Raw genomic sequence first — 21008 nt, 5'->3', positions numbered from 1 at the left:
CTTCCGTTATTTATAGTAACAATGATAATACTGATTATTATAACTCGACCTGGCTCACGAGGTGACGGAAATATGGTGGGCCACATCCACCGGAATCATCCCAAACATTCTTTCGGTGAACGGTCCCATCCCAACCAGACTGGAACAACATCTCAGACGGTTGGGATTCCGAAGCAGCACACTCTCGGGAAAGATGCAGAAAGTAGTGCTTTTAGATTTTGCCCGCATAGAACGACCGGTCCGAAATCAAGCGATTGTGCTTCTGCCGGGGGTTAGCTTGCCACCTCATCTCCTTAAGTATAGGAGATGTGGATTTTGTTTTTAATATTAATTATCAAATGTAATGTAAATAAAATAATAATATATACACTTTGGTCAACGCATTTCTATTGCTATTCAGCGTGGAAATGCAGCAAGTAACCTAGGCACCCTACCTGGCAGTGATCTCAAAGAATTTTTTTATCTTAAAATAATTTTAACATTCTAAATATTAATTAATGTACTTTTGATTTTAACATTGGTAGGTAGTTAAATAAGATTAAAAATGAGTAAATATACAATAAGGATAGTAAATTTATTTCATAGTGGTAAAAAAAAAGAAATATATAATATAATGTGTATTTAGAAAATACGTATGTACTTTCAAAGGTTAATTGTGAGAGAATGCTACACAGTATAAAGTCCGCCTGTACCAAAATTTTATTTTTTTTTGCTATTGTTATGTTTTGTTGTTAACTTTGCACCTACTTTACATTTTGCTTGGAAATCTTCCAAATATATTTTTGCAGTCCAAATCCAAATTTTCAGTGACAGCTATTTCATAAGGATATTTTTTTCATGATTAACGTTATAGTACGCTAGCAAAAACTTTTGAAAAAACCAGTCAAAAACAATTGTTTTTAATAATTGACAGATAATTGTGACGTTGCTACATTTTGGCAAATAAAAGTTATGAATGCTCTTAAGGATAATACTTACATGTCACTATCGAAATCGTATTCCCTTTTTAAAAATTTTATTTCTTTGTTTACATTTTAATGGCTAACAACGAGTGGGAACGTAAGATTCTAGAAAAAGGTTCCACTCCAATCTTTTACAGTACACTTTTGATCGGTACTTCACTTAGATTATGACAAAAAAACCAATTGAAGCCTATATTTTAGTAGGCGACAAGCCCTTATAGTTTTATAATAAATATAATTACGCACAATTACATCATGCCGCATCTATGATAAATAAACATGCGTCCGTATGTCCGTGTTCCACGTTTTGGAGGTCACATGTCGTGCACTGTGAATTATAAGTATGTAGCTATTGAGATATATCGACGTTTGCTACTATGTAACGTTATTTAGATCGTTAGATGAATATTGATTATACGATAAAATGAAGAATAAAGTTATTCCTCTTCATTAGGTACAATGTAGACAAATCTTAGTGAGCATTAGTGATGTGCCGAGTCGGCGTTTTTTTTGTATTGTAGTATTTATTTTTATATATTCATCGTATCCTAATTGAGTCTGAGAATTCAGACAAGGACTCTAGTACAGGAGGTACTCGAGTACTTGTACAGTTGTCAAAGTACTTTATCAGAGTCTACTTACTTTAGTTTTTTGATCGATTTTTGAATATTACTTTTATGAAGATAATAAGTGTTCATTAATTTAATAATATTTACTTTAGTGACCAAGAAAAATAATAATAAAATGCTGAAACAGAAATTTAATACTTTATGATGTTATTCTACAAAAAAACACCGACTTTAATCGCAGTAAAATCAGTTTTTGTTTGAAATTTTATTTAAACTACTAAAGCAAAATTGATAAAATTTCTATGGGACTAATAAGAATATATAGAAAGATAATATATGGAAAGTTTTTAATTAGTACGTTTTAGTGTTATTAAATTAGATTCATTTCTACCATCCACTGCTGAACTATATATGAACTATCCTATGCCTTCCTCATAAGGGGAATTTTGCCAGTAGTTGTCAACGCAGTTACGCTTTGGTGATGTTTTAAGAAGAATGCTGCTGTCCATCCCTCTACCATCAGATTCCCTTAATCGCTTCTTTCAATACCCACGGAAAAAAAGCCTATGGCCTATTCTATGGCGGAAGCACACGGCATTCGAATTGTATAATAAACATTAACTATTTATTTACATTGCCGTGTGGTCTCACCCTATCTATGTCTATCCCCTTCCTTTCCCGTGGGTGTCGTATGAGGCGACTAAAGGAGAACGAGAAATGGGCAGTAGCGTTTCTCTCTAAACATCTTTAAAGCCTAACTACCAATCCGCCTGCCAAGCGTGGTAACTACTGGCAAAACGCTCCAAGGGGCACGCTTATGTTCAGCAGTGGAGTTAAAGGCTGCTATGGTGATTTATTTACATAACACAATACATTACATTTGTGGTTAATATAACTCATCTAATATATAAAATTCTCGTGTCGCGGTGTTTGTTAACAAACTCCCCCGAAACGGCTTTACCGATTCTTATGAAATTTTGTGTGCATATCGGGTAGGTCTGAGAATCGGCTAACATCTATTTTTCACACCCCTCAATGATAAGGATGACCCACCCCTAAATAATTTTAATTTTTATTTTTTCGACAATTTTTTTTATTTTAAATATAGTGTGATTTAGCATTGAAAAATACACACAACTTCCAATTTTCACGCTTTTACAATCAACTCCTGTTTTTAAATCGCGATTTTTATATTCCGCAATAGGGTAGCAAGATGGCGATCGAATATAATAATTGTAGTACGAGAAATTTTCATGTATAATTATTGAAATAATGTATATGGTAAAACAACGTTTGCCGAGTCAGCTAGTATCTATATATATATATTTTAATTAAAGGAAACAAAAACTTATTTACATATTATTATATACGGAAACCTTGGTGTATGAGTTAAATTCGCATTTGACCGGTTTTCGAGCAACTCCTAAAGATGTAAGAGGTTCTAATTCGGGTGTAACTTCTTTTTTATTTGTTAGCTCATGTCTCCTAATTTATAAACTGATTTAGAAAGAATATAATAATATTACTGTTTACGATTTGAGTCAATTGAAGTCACACGATTGAAGTCGAATGTTCTTTTATTGAAAAAAGTATATGAAATTAAATAAATAAATAACAAGCATATTTTGAAACTTTTTCGTTTTTTTGTTAATAGATGATAATGGAATAGTAACCGCGCTAACGGTATTCGCTGGCGGGGCACCAGTGAAGGGATGGTAGATAAGAATGAAAAGGCAGGTCAGTTAGCCCATCGTGATGAATACACCTGGAATTCAGCACGATGGTTTCCAGGGGGGACCATGTGGAGTACTACGTGACAGGGTACACTGTTAGTAATGAGGTTGGTAGTCCGCATTACTAAGATAGATACCTATATATACCTACCGACCTGTATACAGAAGTAGGTATTGTTATTATATATTATCAGTTATGTCAACTATTAATGAATGACTGTTGATCAGTTTGTTTACTCACTTACTATCAGTTGAGCTGCATGCTAGTTAGCCCCCTGTGTTATGTATAAAAAAATAACAATTATAAAATTTAATAATTGCTATTTTAAATAATATATACATTTTATTTTTATATATATATATATATATATATATATATATATATATATATATATATATTTTATAAACTTGAGATTGAAACTTTAGATTTATGTTCAGACACTAAGCTCAAGGTGCGTTCCATTCGCTTACACCGGAATATTTAACATCCTCTTTCTTCTACATAATAAAAATATGTGATAATGAGATGTTGAAGAGTTACAGTTCTCTGTAATTTTTTGTTTTGTTTCTTTTGTATCTCTAATATTCTTACTTTCTGGCGCAGATTTTCAACCGAATCTTATTTTAGATCGTAGAAAATGATGAATTTATTTTAATTTAATAAAACTACACTTTGAGGTTACATTATTTTAATAGAAGGCATTAGCATCACTCCATTATAAGTGTACAGGAACCATAGTTGATGGTTTCTACTTATTGGTTTCCAATGGTGCATTTATGAATAAAGATTTAAGTTGTTACCTTCTTTATTTATTTACTTATCCAAGGTTTGAAAATGGATGTTAATTAAGTGATTATCCATTGAAATTATAGTTGAGTTCTCTGTTATTTTTTTTTCTTAAGGTCAACTTAGGTCATTAAAATGTTATATATTTTACTTATTACGAATATAATAACACTGTAACTAGATGTTTAAACTTTAATAAAAAAATGATAGATTGATGCGCACAGTAGAAATCGAAACAATAATTTTTTGAATTTTTATCTGTCTATTTCTACGAGTATTATGTGTTTATTTCGGTTTCACACAAAATCGTCTGCACCAAAATGGATGAGGTTTTCACAATTGTATTTCTCAAAGTCGAACTTAAAATCAGGTATATGTTTTAATTATATATAATATAGTTTTATCTTGATAAATCACCTGGAGGTAGTTTTAATGGGTGAAAATGGAAAGGTAACTCTGCGCTATCGGTAAATGCTTCAACATCCCATTCAGGAGCATCAGTGAGAGGCGAGAATGAAAGCACGATTCGCCTTGTAAACCATTTGCTATACCCTGTCAGATTGATCTCAACCTAACAGGGTATATCACTAGCAATGGGGCTATTTGACCTCATTACTAAGAATCCCTTTCACACCTCTGGAGATGTTCTATGTTCTAATGTGATATGATCTATGTTCAAAATCCAAGTATATTAAGATACGAGCAAAAGCTTTTTAACAATTCTCATCATCATTACTTATCTCTATCTAAACAAAAAATAATAATAATGGATGGACCATTATTTTATTTTTCTACGTACGTGTTTTTGGCCGCTGATGGCCTTTACAGCTTCACCGGACGCGTGTGCAGGAGCGAGAGCAGATGGCACTCCTAGCCCGTGATAGGGGAGCGACAAAGTGTCGATTCTTACCGATGGACTAATTTTTATCATTTTCATAGTAGACCTTCACAAAGTACAGTCCCAGTCGCCTGATCCATTGACTTCTTGTTTAATATTTTATTTTAAACACGAATGACACCGTCGAATGGCTTAATAGTCGACGATTATCAATTTTTATAAAGTGGCTGTCAACTTGTTAGCCATTTGTAGCCGTAGGTATAATTTACAGGGTTCGAAATTAATCTTATATTTAGTATACGTATGTAAACAACCAGATTTATCATTAACTTCGTAAACTGCACCTATTCCAATAAGCCCTTGGAATAAACCAAACTGTGCTGAAGTATTCCGTTTTTATTATCCAGTGCGGAATACTAAAAAAGTTGACGGTGAGGATAAATCTATTTACAAGATTTTGTCCCTGTACTGTGTTGGTCGGTTGTAAAGCAAATAATATAAAATTATACCTATACTTAAGTACTTATTAATTTTTTTATGGGTGAAAATGGTATGGTAACCCCGCCTGCGCTAACGGGATACGCTGGTGGAGCACCAGTGAACGGTGATAGATGAGAATGAAAACAGGCCAGTTAGCCCATCATGATGAATTCATCAGGAATTAACCATGATAGTTTCCAGGGAGAACCGCGAGAAGGTCGACCTAGTTGGGTATATTGCTAGCAATGGGATTCTCAGTCTCCATTACTAATAATCCCTTTCCCCCCATATACTTAAGTATTATTTTGTACAGTACGTGAGTACATATTTTACATCGAGGGAAGCGATTGTAACTTACATAGGATGTATAGCAGGTCGGAAGCACGGAAACATATATAAAAAACAACGTTCTTATTCATAAAATGACAAACTTCGCATGAATCTATTTTAGCTATTGAATTTATCTCTTTCTTTAATGCTACATTCCCAATTTGAAAGAAAGTTACAAAACAGTTCAAGAGACAAAATAGGTTTATTTATTATTTTAGTTTTTAACAGGGTTAATCTTTGATAGTCAATGCGTGCAGTTCTGCAACTGTGTTTTGGACTTTGGTGTTTATTAATTAGCATTACAAATATTTTTCATGGAGAGATAGGAACAATGTATTTGTCAATTACAGTAAAACATGAGTACATAGTACATCAATACAAAATAAATACAATGTTATATCCATTATTTTTATGTCTTCTGTATGATTGTATATTTTATGTAACCACAATAATATTTACAGCCTTTAATAACACTGATTAATGATTTTAATAATATACCTAGCGTTTAATTATAAAAAAGAGGCATTATAATATTTGACCTAAGTATTTACAGGTCAAAATAACAGCTTTTGATCTTTTCAATAATTAAGTTGTAAAAATAAATATATTTATTATCCAACAATGTTAGTAGATTCCATTATTTCTTAGTAGTATTATAAATGCAAAAGTTTGAAAACATAAATGGATAGAAAGACGTTTGTTACACTTTTACATAAAAACAAAGCGTTTACGTCATTTTTGATTCAGTTGCGTTACTCCCCTCGTTATATGAATCAAAATGTTACTTTTACGTTACTTTTCGTAATGAAATGTAATAGGTATACAAAAATTACAGAAAAAGAAATGGTCTATCGAAATATTATTTTAGACATATCATCTTTAAATAAATATAAATATTATTAACAGAGATTTAAGAGAGTAACTCTTAAGTTTCTTGCGGGTGCTTTTTAACAGATAACAACATTTCAAAGACAGCAGTGGAATTATAAAAGATGATTTAAAAGTGCTTGTAAACTATAATATACAACTATATTTATACGCTATTTGGACAAAAATTACTTTAAATTCAATTTATTTACAAAAAATACTTCACAATTTGCAAACATATCACAAAAAATACATTATATAATATATGGCTTTAAATGCTTGTTTACTTTTAAATTTTTGTTGCAAGAGGAGTAGGTAAGGTTTGCTTAAAAATTGTCACAATATTGTACACCGCTCTTCTCGCTGACATTGATGTTCCTTTCCACTTTGGGTTTGCTGGAAGAAAACTCTATTAGAGTTAAGCTCGCCTTTGTACATTTGATTACCTATGTCATATTCATATAACTGGTGTGTACAATAAAGAATTAAATAAATAAAATAAATAAGGTTTATTTTAAACATTTTATTAATAGATTATTTTGTTACAGACACCGTGGCGCAGTGTGTATGGGGCGTGTTACTGCTCTTCATGTCTATCGGTGGTTTCATATTTCAGCCGTTGGACTTCGTACTGAAAGAAAAACTAAATATGAGACCAGGCAAGTATCTATAAAAGCAATACAAAATTTGAATATCCTATTATTATTTACGCAAAAGTTTCTGAGAATGCATGGACGGATGTTTGTTATTGTTTCATGCTTAAACAGATTTTAATATTAATTTAGTACACGAATAGGTTAAATCCTAACTTAACACAAAATATTTTTTTATATAGGCAAAATCACAAAATACAAATGGTCCATACTAATACAATCAGTACTTATTGGTTAATCGTTACTTCTTGGTTTTATAACCTTTTGACTATTCATTATAAAATTTGGTATATATTAGCATTTAGTATAGAAAAATATATAGGTCACTTTTTATTCAGTTTACGTAGATGAAGTCGCTTGTAAAGGCTAATCATACGTCTATGTACATATTATAATTTTATGATATTGTCAATAGGAACAAGTGTGACGTAATATATTAATAATATTTTCATACATTTGCAAAACATATTTTACTTTCGTATTCAATAAATATATTCCAGTCACCCGGATAATGTAACGAAGTAATTATTTTGTTTCGAAAAAACAATAGCGATTTCAATTATAACAAAACTAATATGGGATCACGGGTGTAAACCGTATCGGTTGCAAAAACAAAAGTAAAAATACTTTTATAATTGGCAACGTGTTTTTGTAACGTAAAAAAAAATTAGACAAATTGTGAACATCCTTATTAAAGTCGTCAAAAATGACTTTTAATGAATCTATTTATATATAATTAAAAAAAATATTGTTGCAGGTTTCCCGCCATACGAATGGTGGGCGGATCCCCCGGACGAAGTGAAACTCCGAGTCTACGTTTTCAATGTAACCAACCACGATCGATTCATGTCAGGTCTAGACGAGAAAATTAATATTGAAGAAATTGGACCCATAGTTTATTTGTAAGTATTATATTATAGTAACTTTACCTTTAATAAAAAAAAAAATGTTATAGTTGCCATGCTTCTCTTACTTTTTGTATGATATTTAGAGTAGCAAAGAATAGGACAAGAACAGCCTATAAAACTAATAAAAAAATTAGTCAGTTAAACGCTGTTCTGGCTGAAATTTTGACCTGTTTTTGCTTTTTTTTTATACAACTTAGAATGGCAAACAAGATGACGGCCTACCTTATGGAAAGTGGTAACCGTTGCTTATCAACATGAGCAGTACCACGGACATAACAGAGTATATTGTTCCGCCCATGATATCCCCCATGTGTTGCCATTCCTGAAGACTCAGACGTTATTCCTCTGTACCTTGTAAATTCACGCCATATCCCACCCTTCAAACCTAAACACAGCCATGCAAACACAACTGCTTCACGGTTGAAACACGAATGGGACAGAGGTAGCCAAGCAAACGACTTTTGTACAAAGTCTCCCTCTGGTGACTATCCATATAGCTATATATCTAATGTACTTTATTAATATGATCTTAAATCACAGTATCGTCATCATCGTCATCATCATATCAGACTTTAACTGTCCACTGCTGAACATAAGCTTTCTCCTTGGGGGGTTTTGCCAGTAGTTGCCACGCTTGGAAGGTGGGTTGACAACCGCAGTTAGGCTTTAGAGATGTTTTAAGAGAGACGCTACTGCCCATCCCTCGTTCTCCCTTAGTGGATTCTTACGACATTCACGGAAAAGGAAGGGGTGGCCTATTCTATGCCGGGACCACAAGACATACGGAAAAATCATAGCATACTGTGGATCATTTATAGATCATACACCTTGGGCATATCTCAGGGGCCCCTGGCTGTTATTAATGAAATATAATTAATTATTTTAGACTCCGTTAATTCATATAGCAAAACAACAGTATTAAGCACATCGTGAATAATTTGCGTTACTCGTAGAGATTAAATGCAAATCGTGCTCTTTTAAGGTCAACTGTACCCTTTTGACTTTTTAGGGTTCCGTGACGCAATGTTTCAAACATCCAAGCTCTAATTCCACCAATTTTTGTTATTAAATTAATAAATCATAACTATCATTGTAAATATATAGTAAACGATGCAATGTCTGTATAAAAACTGAGCGGTAAATATTTTTTTCTATGTAATAGGTACATTCGCCATGTGGTTTGGGATAGAGTGAGCCACATCTTCCTTTTCCGTGGGTATTATAAGAGGCGACTAAGGCAAGAAAATGGTCAAGGAACAGGCAGAAACGTCTGTATTAAATTATTAGCAGGACCAAACTGCGGTTGCCAACCCACTCGCTGCGTAGCAAATACTGGAAAAACCTATGTTCAGTGGACAGTTAATAGCTGGTATATAATAAGTACATATGACCAAAAGGAGAACAAATTCATCTGTATTTCTTTATTCTTTATTGTACACAAAACATATTGTTAATTACAATTCATTATGAACATAATGTACAAAGGCGAGCTTATCTCTAATAAGAGATTTCTTCCAGCAAAACCTTTCCATGTTAATTGTGTTATTTTAAAAATAAAAATAGGCAATCGTACGATCTGCATATATTGTATAAAAACATAAGTTATGTATACACAAAGAACAATACAAACTACACATTATAAATTACATAAAATACCCTGTAAACATACACATATACTTACACAAACATACATATACACATATATACACATATACATAATACGTCAGCATAGTGATAAGTAATGCTCTCTTAGACGACGCTTAAACATGCCTATACTTGTATTTATGGTTACTCTTCAAATATTTTATAGCTTATTCACAACTTCAAATGTGAATAGGCTATTTGTGGCCCCGCGAGCCCTATCTTATATCATATTATCACTTTCCATCAGATGAGATCGTGATCAATCGTAGTGCCCTTCAATAGTAAAAAAATAAATAAAAAAATATTTTTGCAACCGATAGGATTAATTTATTTGTTGTATTGTATTGTGAAATCTTTATTGTACATATTGGACACATTAAAAGATTTAATACAGAATGGCGGACTTGCCTGTCTCATAAAGGGATCTCTTATAGTCAACCTTTGAGAAGCTTGTATTAATTATGTGGATAGTTGTAACTAGGTACAATTTTTCTTTGCAAGCAAAAAAAAAAACGTGTTTTAAAAGAAAAATTTAACTATTAATTCGGTTTCCAAAATTTAAATATTTTGAATATAAAATATGTCTTAATAAATTCATTTACTTTATGACGATTAAAGCCGCTTCTTTTAAACAAAACCTACTTGTTGTAAAAGAAAATCTTAAATAATATTTAATGAGTACAGTGTGATTATAAACGCTATATTGCAAAAGTGTTTCAACAAAGTTAAAACGAGTTAAAACATTACTACGGAACCTCTACACGCTGTATTACGATTTTTTTTAACTATTCCATTTGGCAAAACCCTGACAATGCACGAATTATAAAGCAATGACGCTGATGATCAATGAAGCTTGACTGAAGTAAATCCTATGACATTGTGGTATCGTAGTCACATTTTATTTCATGTGATACCTAAATAATACATACATACGTACATATCTGTCACGCCTGTCTCCCATTAGGGTAGGCAGAAACAATGGAACGCCAAATGCTTCGATTCAAACGATAATACCTAAATAATTTTACATTTTTTTTTTTATGCAACATAGAATGGCAAACAAGCTGACGGCCCACCTGATGGAAAGTGGTAACCGTCACCTATAGACATGAGCAGTACCATGGACATAACAGAGTATACTGTTTCGCTCATGATACCCCCCATGCGTTGCCATTCCTGAGGACTCAGGTGTTATTCCTCTGTACCCAGTAAATTCACGCCATATCCCACCCTTCAAACCGAAACACAGCCATGCAAACACTACTGCTTCACGGTTGAAACACGAATGGGACAGAGGTATACATATTATCATTTGCTAGTTTTAACTCGCGACTTTATTCGCGTGAATTAGGATAAAAGTATTCTAGATAAGTGTTAATCTAGGACGTGGTGTGTCTAACACTAGTGTGATTAACATAACAACATTTACTAAACATTTTGACATACTTTCCAATTTTTTTTTAAATAATTATCTACAGCTAATGTCACGGTTTAAGTAATAGTACTAAAGTACTTATATTTTACTTTGCCCATTCAATTTTAAGTAAACTTGACTAGTATCTTTTTTTATACAACTTACAATGGCAAACTAGCTGACGGCCCACCTGATGGAAAGTGGTAACCGTCGCCTATAGAGTAGGTATACCGTTTCGCCCATGATACTCCCCATTGCGTTGCCATTCCTGAGGACTCAGGTGTTATTCCTCTGTACCCTGTAAATTTACTGCCATATCCCACACTTCAAACCGAAACATAGTCACGCAAACACAACTGCTTCACAGTAAAAACACGACTTTTGTACAAAGTCTCCCACTAGTATTAATTTAATAAAATAAAATTTAAGCAAATAAAACATATAGCTCAACGCCTGTATATCTTCTAGATGCAAATAATATCAGTAAAGCGCCATCTAAAAGGAATTTTTAAGAGAAGTAGGATTTGTTACACAATAACAACATCAATTCCGAATTTCACAATAATTTTTGAAATCAACAGGGTTTAGACTTCTCGTGTTGGTCCTTGTGTCGATTGAAGTAACAATTTTTTTTTTTTGCAAAAACACGATTTTTTTGTTTAAAAGTTAAATACTCACAATATTTACGAAACATCTTGTCGTTCAAGTTCATCGTCGAGTGTGTTCTCGTTCACGAATGAAGTTTTTTTTTATTTGTTAATTGAATAGTTATGTTTAGGACCATCTAATTGATAGATAAATTAAATTAAATAAGGCTTTTTTTTAAGGATTACATTAACAAAGACATTCTTAGATGGCATTTCCAAAAAAAATGAGGTTCTCAATTCGTCTCTACAAGTCACGACTGAAGTCGTTATTTTTGTAGAGCAATAAAAAACCTATTCATGAACGCTTAAAGTATTTTTAATAGTTTTTTTTTTATATACGAGTAATTCTATCGCCCATTTATTCCAAACGAGCGCACATTTCAGTTAAGAAGAATAGAAAAAAAAAAACTCAGCTGTTGCTATTTTCAAATGATTGAATGTTATAAATTAAGAATTTGCATGAATACAAATCAATACCAGATTATAAAAATTAAGATAATGAGGCCTATACTGAGGTGTAATTTCTCAAAAACCTCTAGAATTTAAATTTAAATTTAATAATACAGCAAAATCTCAATTTTAAAAATCAATATGAACTAAATTTCTAATAGATTTAATAAATTAAATTTATTATAATCTATAAAACAGTAATTTCGTGAAAATTAAATTAGATCAAATTAAAAAATAAATCAGTTGCAGTAAACTAGTTCCTATAGGCAAGAACCATTGCTTGTAGAGATTGGTCTGCTTTGCTACATACAACAGTAAAGTGTACGATTGAAATTCCGATTACCACGTGAACGAATTCACAAGCACTAACTAGTTGATGAAATAAGTAGACACTCGTATGTACAGGTGTGGACACTCAATAGTTTTTTTTTCGGTTCATTATGTTTTTATACTCATTATATTGTTACTATTAAGTATCTTTTTTCTTCAAAATTGTTACTGTCATTTTAGGTGTGCTATAGAAAAAAATGAATACTATGACCGTAATGTTTTATGAGTACCATAAACCGGATTAGCCTTATCCGGGTACGGTTTGATTTTTTTGCAAGCCTGTTGAAAGTTTGTCAGTCTGTTCAAGGCATACTGTCAGAGTCTATACATTATGGCAGATATGTACTCTGTTTACTTTAAAGAAATTTGATTAAAATGACAAAAAATAATAACTGACACGACCATAAGAGAGTCTGCTGATATCCTTATTCTTATTTTATATTATTATCTTAGTAGTAAAAATCAAAAGTTAATTAATCGATTTAATGGTTCGATTTTTTACTGACTTAATGACTTTTTTGCATGGATGTCCATTCCGGAGATTCTTGACCTCGCCTTTTTTTTTACAACACAGAGGCAAACGAGCATGCGGCTCACCTGATGGTAAGTGACTACCGCCGCCCATGATCACCCACAATACCAGCGGCATTGCAGGTGTGCTGCCGGCCTTTTAAAAAGGAATATACTCTTTTCTTGAAGGTTATGTTGTCGTATCGGTTCGGAAATACTGCTGCTGGAAGTTGATTCCAAAGAATGGTTAAGCGTGGAAGAAAGTGCACGGTGGAAAACCGCCACTCGTCCAGATGATTGGATAAATGATTGCCTTCAGATAGAGTAGGGTCTAATCATTACAGATTAATTTAGAGCTCTCCCGGTTGGTGCCTATACATAGTAGGCACCTTCCATTTTTACATTACATATCTGTATTGTTTGTACTTATGTACTATAAGTAGTATACTGCGATTAATTGTAATTTTCATTAATGTCAAGTTTCTGATAGTCATTGTATTCAAACACATTTTTATATTATAAATTCAACATTTGTTCGAAAAAGCAACAAATGAATTTTGTATCCGTTATTCTCAGCTGAAATTGCACTCGGTATAAGATTCATAAAAAAAAACGATTATTTAAAAATTAATATAAATATAATAATATATAAACTTGTATAAAAAATATTTTTATTGTATCTTATATGCCAGTCTCATTTTTGGACTGATACTTTCTTTCGAACCAACTGGCTCTCGCTTTATTCTATAACGAATGGCATGTCAACGTTACTCAGCATAATCCGCGCAATAATCGCATCTTGACCGCATTTAATCTACCTACTTTCATTCTTTATCTTTCATATCCAATTGTATAGTTATACAGTAATGTTTTTTTTTTTTTTAAATTAGATGGAAGTGGAATGGTAACCCCGCCTACGCTATCGATAGATGTAGACGGGGTATCAGTTATAGATGACAGGTGAGGATGAAATCAGGTCATCGTGACGAATTCCCCAGGTGATAGAAAAATTTCGAAGCGTGCGAGACTTGAAACTGCATTGAACTTGAACTTTATCATTTAATAGTTGTTGAAATATGATTTTCGATAGATATGATAGGATACTAATATTTTTGTACATACATACATACATACATATATACATATCTGTCACGCCTGTCTCCCATTAGGGTAGGCAGAAACAATGGAACGCCAAATGATTTGATTCAAACAAACCTCTTTCGTTTCCTTCACATTCATCAATATTTTCATACACGCTCACCGGTTACGGGTAATTTTAATTTGGCCCTTCTTCAGCACGTCGCCTATTTTGTCGACATACGTCCGTCTAGGGTGGTCCCTACCGACATCTCCATTCATTCTTGCTTGATAAATCTCTTTCGTAATTTTTCTTTCATCCATATAATAATCATATTTTTGTATCTATTCGCAATTATTACAAAGAGAAGATTCTCAATTAGATTATATTTTTTATGACTAGCGAACCGACTCGGATTCGCACGGGTAAATAGAAGATAGAAAATAATGTATAGCCTTCATTACTCGCTGATAGCTTACTGTTGATGAAATATTTTTTTAAATCTCGTATTTATAAGTATGTCCATTACAAAAAGGAGAGGAAATCTTCTCCTTATTTTAGGAGTCGTTAAAATTAATTAGGTATTGTTTTGTTTTTTTTTTTTTTCAGAGAGAAACTGGTGCATAGAAATATAGTGTTTAACGAAAATAGTACAATGACGTTTACGGGTCAGAGGTATCCCGTCTTCCTGCCCAAAGAGAACACTATAGACCTCAATGCGACCTTATTAGTGCCAAATTTAGCTTTATTGGTGAGTATTTTTTTTTTATTAGTTTCGTAATATCTTATAAGCGAATAGCTTGATTAAATTCCTTAAGTCATCTCTTACGACACTTACGGAAAAAGAAGGGGTGGCCTATTCTATGCCGGGAGCACAAAGCCAAGATAAAACATACATCATCATCATCATATCAGCCCTTAACTGTCCACTGCTGACAATAAGCCACCCCCTGGGGGAGGGGGGTTGCCAGTGGTTGCCACGCTTGGCAGGCGGACTAGCAACCGCAGTTAGGCTTTAGAGATGTTTTAAGAAGGACTCTGCTGCCCATCCCTTGACCTTCCTTAATCGACTCTTACGATACCCACGGGAAAGGAAGAGGTGGCCCATTCTATGCCGGAACCACACACACACATATTGAACTTTAATCACAGTACTTATCTAAACCGGACGGAGTTGAGTATTCAAAGCTATTTTATAATAAACACCAACAAACTTCTTTTTAATGTCTTTTCAAAATAACCGGAACACGCCCACAATTAGATACATGTTAAGATAATAACATAGGGCCACATAATTCTTTAAAAGACCGTGTCAAGGATTGATAATTTAAGTAATTGCTATAAAATACTTAGTACGTAAGTAACAGCCTAACAATAGGGTTGCCATTTGCTTGTATAATATTATACTATATCACGATGTGTTATAAAAAAAAAATAAAGAGTAGAAAACAATAAACTAGTTATCCCTGGACTTTGAGTGTAATTTTTTTTATGAGATGAAAATTGGAAGGAAACTGCCTGCGTTGTTAGTATACTCTAGCGAGCCATCACTAAAGGGTTTTTTTAATGGATGATAATGGAATGATAGCTCCGCCTGCGCTAAAGGTATACGCAGTGAGCGATAATAAATAGGTGAGAATGAAAAGGCAAGTCAGTCAGCCCATCGTGATGAATACACCTGGAATTCAGCATAATGTTTTGGGGGGGGGGGGGGCATGTTGAGGTCGACCTGACAGAATGTATTGCTACCAATAGGCCTGGTAGTCTGCATTACTAATAATCCCTTCCCCTCCCCTCCACCACTTTTGGTTAATCTTGATGAGTTCGTCACGACGGGTCAATTGACCTGCTTTTATCCTCGTTTATCATCTTTCATTGATGCCTCACCAGCGTATACTGATAAACCAGGCGGGCTTAACATTCTATTTTCACCCATTAAAAAAAGAGGCACCATTTAACGGTGATAGGTAAGGTGAAGTCAGGTCATTGACCCATGGTGACGAATTCACCGGACATTAAAACCACGATGGTTTCGAGAGAGAGTAGTACTATCCGGTAGGGTATATTGTTAGCAATGGAGCTCTTTATCCCCATTACTAACAATCTCTTCTCCCTCCCTTTGAGGGTGATTACCAGCCGTATAGTTACCCCTGGGGTAAGACGTATACATCATCATCATACAGCATAAGTGTTATATGATCCACTCTACAACAATATATGAGAAACGCATAATTTTGAGGAGGGTCTCAATTCATTTGTATTTTTATAGCTATGTAACGTGATTAAGTATTTAAATCAAAACCGATTTTGATCATTATTTTTGCAACTGATAAAGTTTCGGGTTTTTGTTTTTAGGGCAGTCATGAAAAAATACAAATTTATAAGATCTAGATCTCCTTTAGGAGAATTACTCTTCTGATCTAATAGATCAATGGCAACCCTATCTTGAGTGTAGTGACGATTAGTGTTCATTATGCAAACGATGAAAATTATGTGAAGTACAAAAGTGTTTGGTCTTGGTCCAGCGACATTGAGGTCGATTGTATTAGATTGTCCTAAATATTATGTAAATTGTCTGTGGGAAAAAATATTATATTTTATATTGTACTTATATTCACCTAGCAATTAAAAAAGAAGTGAGTCAGTAGTTCGCGCCAAAGTCAAATTAAAAACTGAAAGTGAAAATGTTGCCAACTAATTTTTAAACTTTCCTACGAACTTGATATATTTTAATACTAATTAACGTATTGTTAGTAAATTTTTTTTATCATAATTTATTTTCATAATAATATTTTCCCTACTTTCAAAATTCACATGTAAAGATTCGAGAGCAAAGGCTACTATACAATAAAACTCAAATAAATTAGTGTCCATTGTTTTCATAAAATCTCTATTTGCAATTCTATATTGCTCATAACTTATCACATTTATCGAAAATATCGTATTTTTATCGTTTGAAAAATGTATTAAAACGATCTCATTATAATAATTTCAGCCATTATTTTATGTTCATTGTTTATATAAATTATAATAATAACAATATATTATTTTTATTTCTTGAAAAATTTATTTAAATGACCTAATTACATCAATTTTAGCCATTTATTGTTCATTGTTTATTTAAATTATAATAATGAAAATATACTGTTATAGGATCCATAATAACAGCAAGTCTGCAACTTGTTATTTTTTTAATTTATAATGCCGTTTAATTGCATATAATTCTAGTGATAATGTTAAATAATAGCTTTTTTTTTTTTTAATTACAGGCAATGTCTTCGTATTTGCACGACGCGAATTATTTCGTACTAACTGCATTCCGTTTGATGGTCACCACGCATGGCAGCAAATTCTTTTTGAAGAAGACTATTTATGAATATTTGTGGGACTACAGAGAGCCGATATTGGATACGTCTAAAAATATTGCCCCAGGTTTAGTGCCTGTTAATAATATGGGAATGCTGGCTAGAGTAAGTGTTTGCTTCATCATCATCTCAGCCATTGTCTGTCCACTGCTGAACATAAACTCCACTCCTCCATAAACTGCCATAAAGAACGATCCTCAGCCACCTGCATCCACTGACTCTCTGCAGTGCATTTGAGGTTGTCACTCCATCTAGTTGAGGTCGTTCTACATTGTGTTTGCCCTTGTTTGCTTACTTCTCTCTAATTAAAATTAATGTAGGTCTTTTTAACAATTATAATGTTATATTCTTAGAATGACACGTTATTTCGTATAATACGCCATCTAGTTTCAAACTAAGCACAAGCTATGCTTTGTTTGTGTACTGAGGATACTAGTACACCAGAGAGAGACTTTGTACTTAGACCTTTAGGAATACATTTGTGAAAACCGCATCCATTTTGATACAGTAGTTTTTGGGTGATGCCAAAACAAACATACAGACAGATGGACAGACAATTTTTTTATAAAATTGTATATTTATTGTTTTGGCATCTGTTGGTCTTATTAAGACTCCTCCTATTATTAGATATTTTAATATATCCTTTATTTTTTTAACTTTCTAGTTACAATTATATTACTAAGATAAGATGAACTTTATCATTAATTCTATAGATTTACGCTGATTTCACCGACGAGGTCACAGTGAAGATTGGTCAACAGTGGGGCGACGAGGAGTTCTTCCAAATAGATAGATTTCGAGGACAACCACAGTTACCTGGTTATGATCCTAATGTAAGTTCACGCACTTTTAACACTGAGTAAGCGGTAAGTTGATCCATCTACAAGAACTCGGATATTTCGATTAGAGCTGGAGCCAGCGCGTCAAGGTTTATATAGGACGCCAAGAGCCTTTGAAGGCGCATTTGTAAAGAAACGTATCAAATTCGATGTTAACTACAGATTTAACTTACGTGTATTTTAGTCGAGAAAGCTTGACTAATTACGGTGTTATCGGGGACCCTTAGTGATGAGCAACTGTAACACGAACGCGAACCTAACTGCTAACTAAACCAGTCGAACTTTCTTGATTAAAATAGTAATTATTAAACCGTAATAAAATATAATGTGTATTTACTAAACAATAAAATTCTATGTTGGTTTTTTGAATAAAAAACAGCCATAAGTGTATTTAACTGTTTATAATTACTCCTCTCCATCCAAAGGTTACCTGGAAGAGATCGCTTTTAGCGATAAGGTCGCCCATTGGTTTCTCATTGTGATTATTTCTTGTAATTGTTTATATTTATAATAAGTTTACTATTGTAATCTTTTGGAGGAAACAATATAGAGTACTTATCTATCTATCTATATAAGGAGACGCCGGTTTTTTCGTGCATAACTAAGAATTGTCTGGTGCCCATCTCAGGATTGGGGAAGGAACTCTCAGATAGCAAAAGACATACCTAACAACGTCCCAAGGTTAGGTACGTAACGTACCTAACCTTGGGACGATTACGAAACATCGTTTTCTATCTTTAAAATTAAAAATTCAATTTGATATAGCGAAATAATTATTTAAAGATCAGTATAAACTAAATTTTCAGTTGAATTGCGTCAAAAATGTTTTACATTAAATTCTTACAAGTCCATACTATACTCTAATAACATTTCTAAAGTATCAAAAAAAAAATTACAGTGTAACTTACCTTTAAATTCTCTAAATTTAGAGATAAATTTAGAGAACGGTACTTAAAATCAACTTGTCGGCCTGCTCGATACCCCTTTTTCTTTTTCGCTACGGGATCATAATAATTATATTTTTTACTGCTTATAAACAATTGTATGAACATCTTTTTTCCTTTCAACATCGCTTTGAAGGGACAATTGATAAATACATATAGGAATATATTGTAGATATGTACGTTTTCGACATCGAATAATTAAGATTGAATTTTGCAAAAAAAAAATCGGCTGCATTGTGGCAAAACTAATTATTTTAATTTATAATAAAAAAATTCTAAGGAACTAATCTGTAAATATGTCCTTTCAGATAAAAATAAGCTTTCAAATTAATTTATAACTGTCGGGTGTGATGGTCCCCCCCTTTGCACCCCTTATAATAACTACCCTCTAAACTAACCTACACATAGAAAACCTACAAAGCCTATGAAAAGCCTACGAAGGCTTTACCTAATGAAATCTATGAAAATATAATGAAAATCTACCCTAAAGAAAGGCCTAACACCCTCAATATAGGCCATACCTATATTACCTTATACACCCTAAACATCTTATGAATCTTAAAAAACCTTACAATAAACACATAATATTGAACAGATCTTTAGTAGAACACTTGATCATTGGCCAGATAAATAAATGTGTGATCGTCTAGTAATGTAGGACCCGTTGTGTTTGTAATAACCAAAAGGTTCTTTAATTGGTATATGATAGGAGTTAAATAATGAAGATGATTGATAAATATTTAAGGATTACGAATAATTAATGAATTATACTCATAATTCATGTAACAAGGAAGTTATGTTAATTTAATAGTAAATTACAGAATAACTGTAATAATAAAAAAAATGGGGGAGCGGTCGGGCCCCTCACACGCCCGGACCAGTGGAAGACTTTCCAACTATCTATAACTCTTCCTCCTAGCAGGTAGGGAAGGGTATTACTATTTATTAATGCACTCTGATGGTAATAAGGGAATGAGTATTCTCAGTTCCAAACCAAACATAAGTACATTTACTTCAACATTACAGTGGCTCCACCAGCCCCACGATGCTTCCAGTATAAATTAGTGTTTGCCAGAGGCAAACGGATCGGAACTGAAATCCCAGGATCACTCCGACACGAGAGCTTACTCATGGGCGATGACCCTTTCAATCCTATATGGCGACATAGAGATCACCCACTAACAGTACGAAACTGTTTCCCAGCGTCACCCTGTTACGAGCTTACTCAATGGGGGTTTCCCTTCGGCTCCACAAGAGATCAGACCAAGAAGCGAGATCACCCAGACACCAGAACTTACTTTGTTGGGACATAACCCTTCGGCCCTATAATGTGACATTAGAGATCACCTGTGAAGACAGTCCGATAGAGATGAAGATTTGTGTGATAGGGGATACCTTCCACACCCTGGAATTGGCCAAGCCATATAATGTTGATAATTGCTATATCATAACATAGCATTGTCAATTTAATATTATTTACTTAATACCAAGAATACTCAAGGTTCAAGTTAAGTCTGTTGATTAGGCCGGAGCCTAAGAACGAGTAGTCCAACCCATAGGTCGAGAGCTACTAAAAGTAATGAGTGCTATTGAATGAACTATAAGTCCAGTCAATTATATATAATATTATTGTTGATTAACCACATTGTGAATTAACCAA

At 33.2% G+C, this 21008-nt stretch overlaps 1 protein-coding gene across 1 annotated transcript in view; it reads left to right on the top strand.

Moving 5' to 3' along the window:
• Positions 1-21008, top strand: part of LOC113514448 (scavenger receptor class B member 1-like) — a 68797-nt gene that overhangs the window by 36513 nt on the left and 11276 nt on the right. Inside the window, exons 3-7 of the mRNA XM_031908200.2 lie at positions 7115-7225; positions 7977-8121; positions 14810-14951; positions 17470-17670; positions 18279-18398. Coding sequence (XP_031764060.1) covers positions 7115-7225; positions 7977-8121; positions 14810-14951; positions 17470-17670; positions 18279-18398 — 719 coding nt within the window. The remainder of the gene's footprint in view (positions 1-7114; positions 7226-7976; positions 8122-14809; positions 14952-17469; positions 17671-18278; positions 18399-21008) is intronic.

This window comes from Galleria mellonella, unplaced genomic scaffold, assembly GCF_026898425.1.
Source record: "Galleria mellonella isolate WM207_F2 unplaced genomic scaffold, CSIRO_AGI_GalMel_v1 utg172, whole genome shotgun sequence".
In the NCBI taxonomy this organism is placed as follows: domain Eukaryota; kingdom Metazoa; phylum Arthropoda; class Insecta; order Lepidoptera; family Pyralidae; genus Galleria; species Galleria mellonella.
This window is presented reverse-complemented; position numbering and strand designations above follow the sequence as displayed.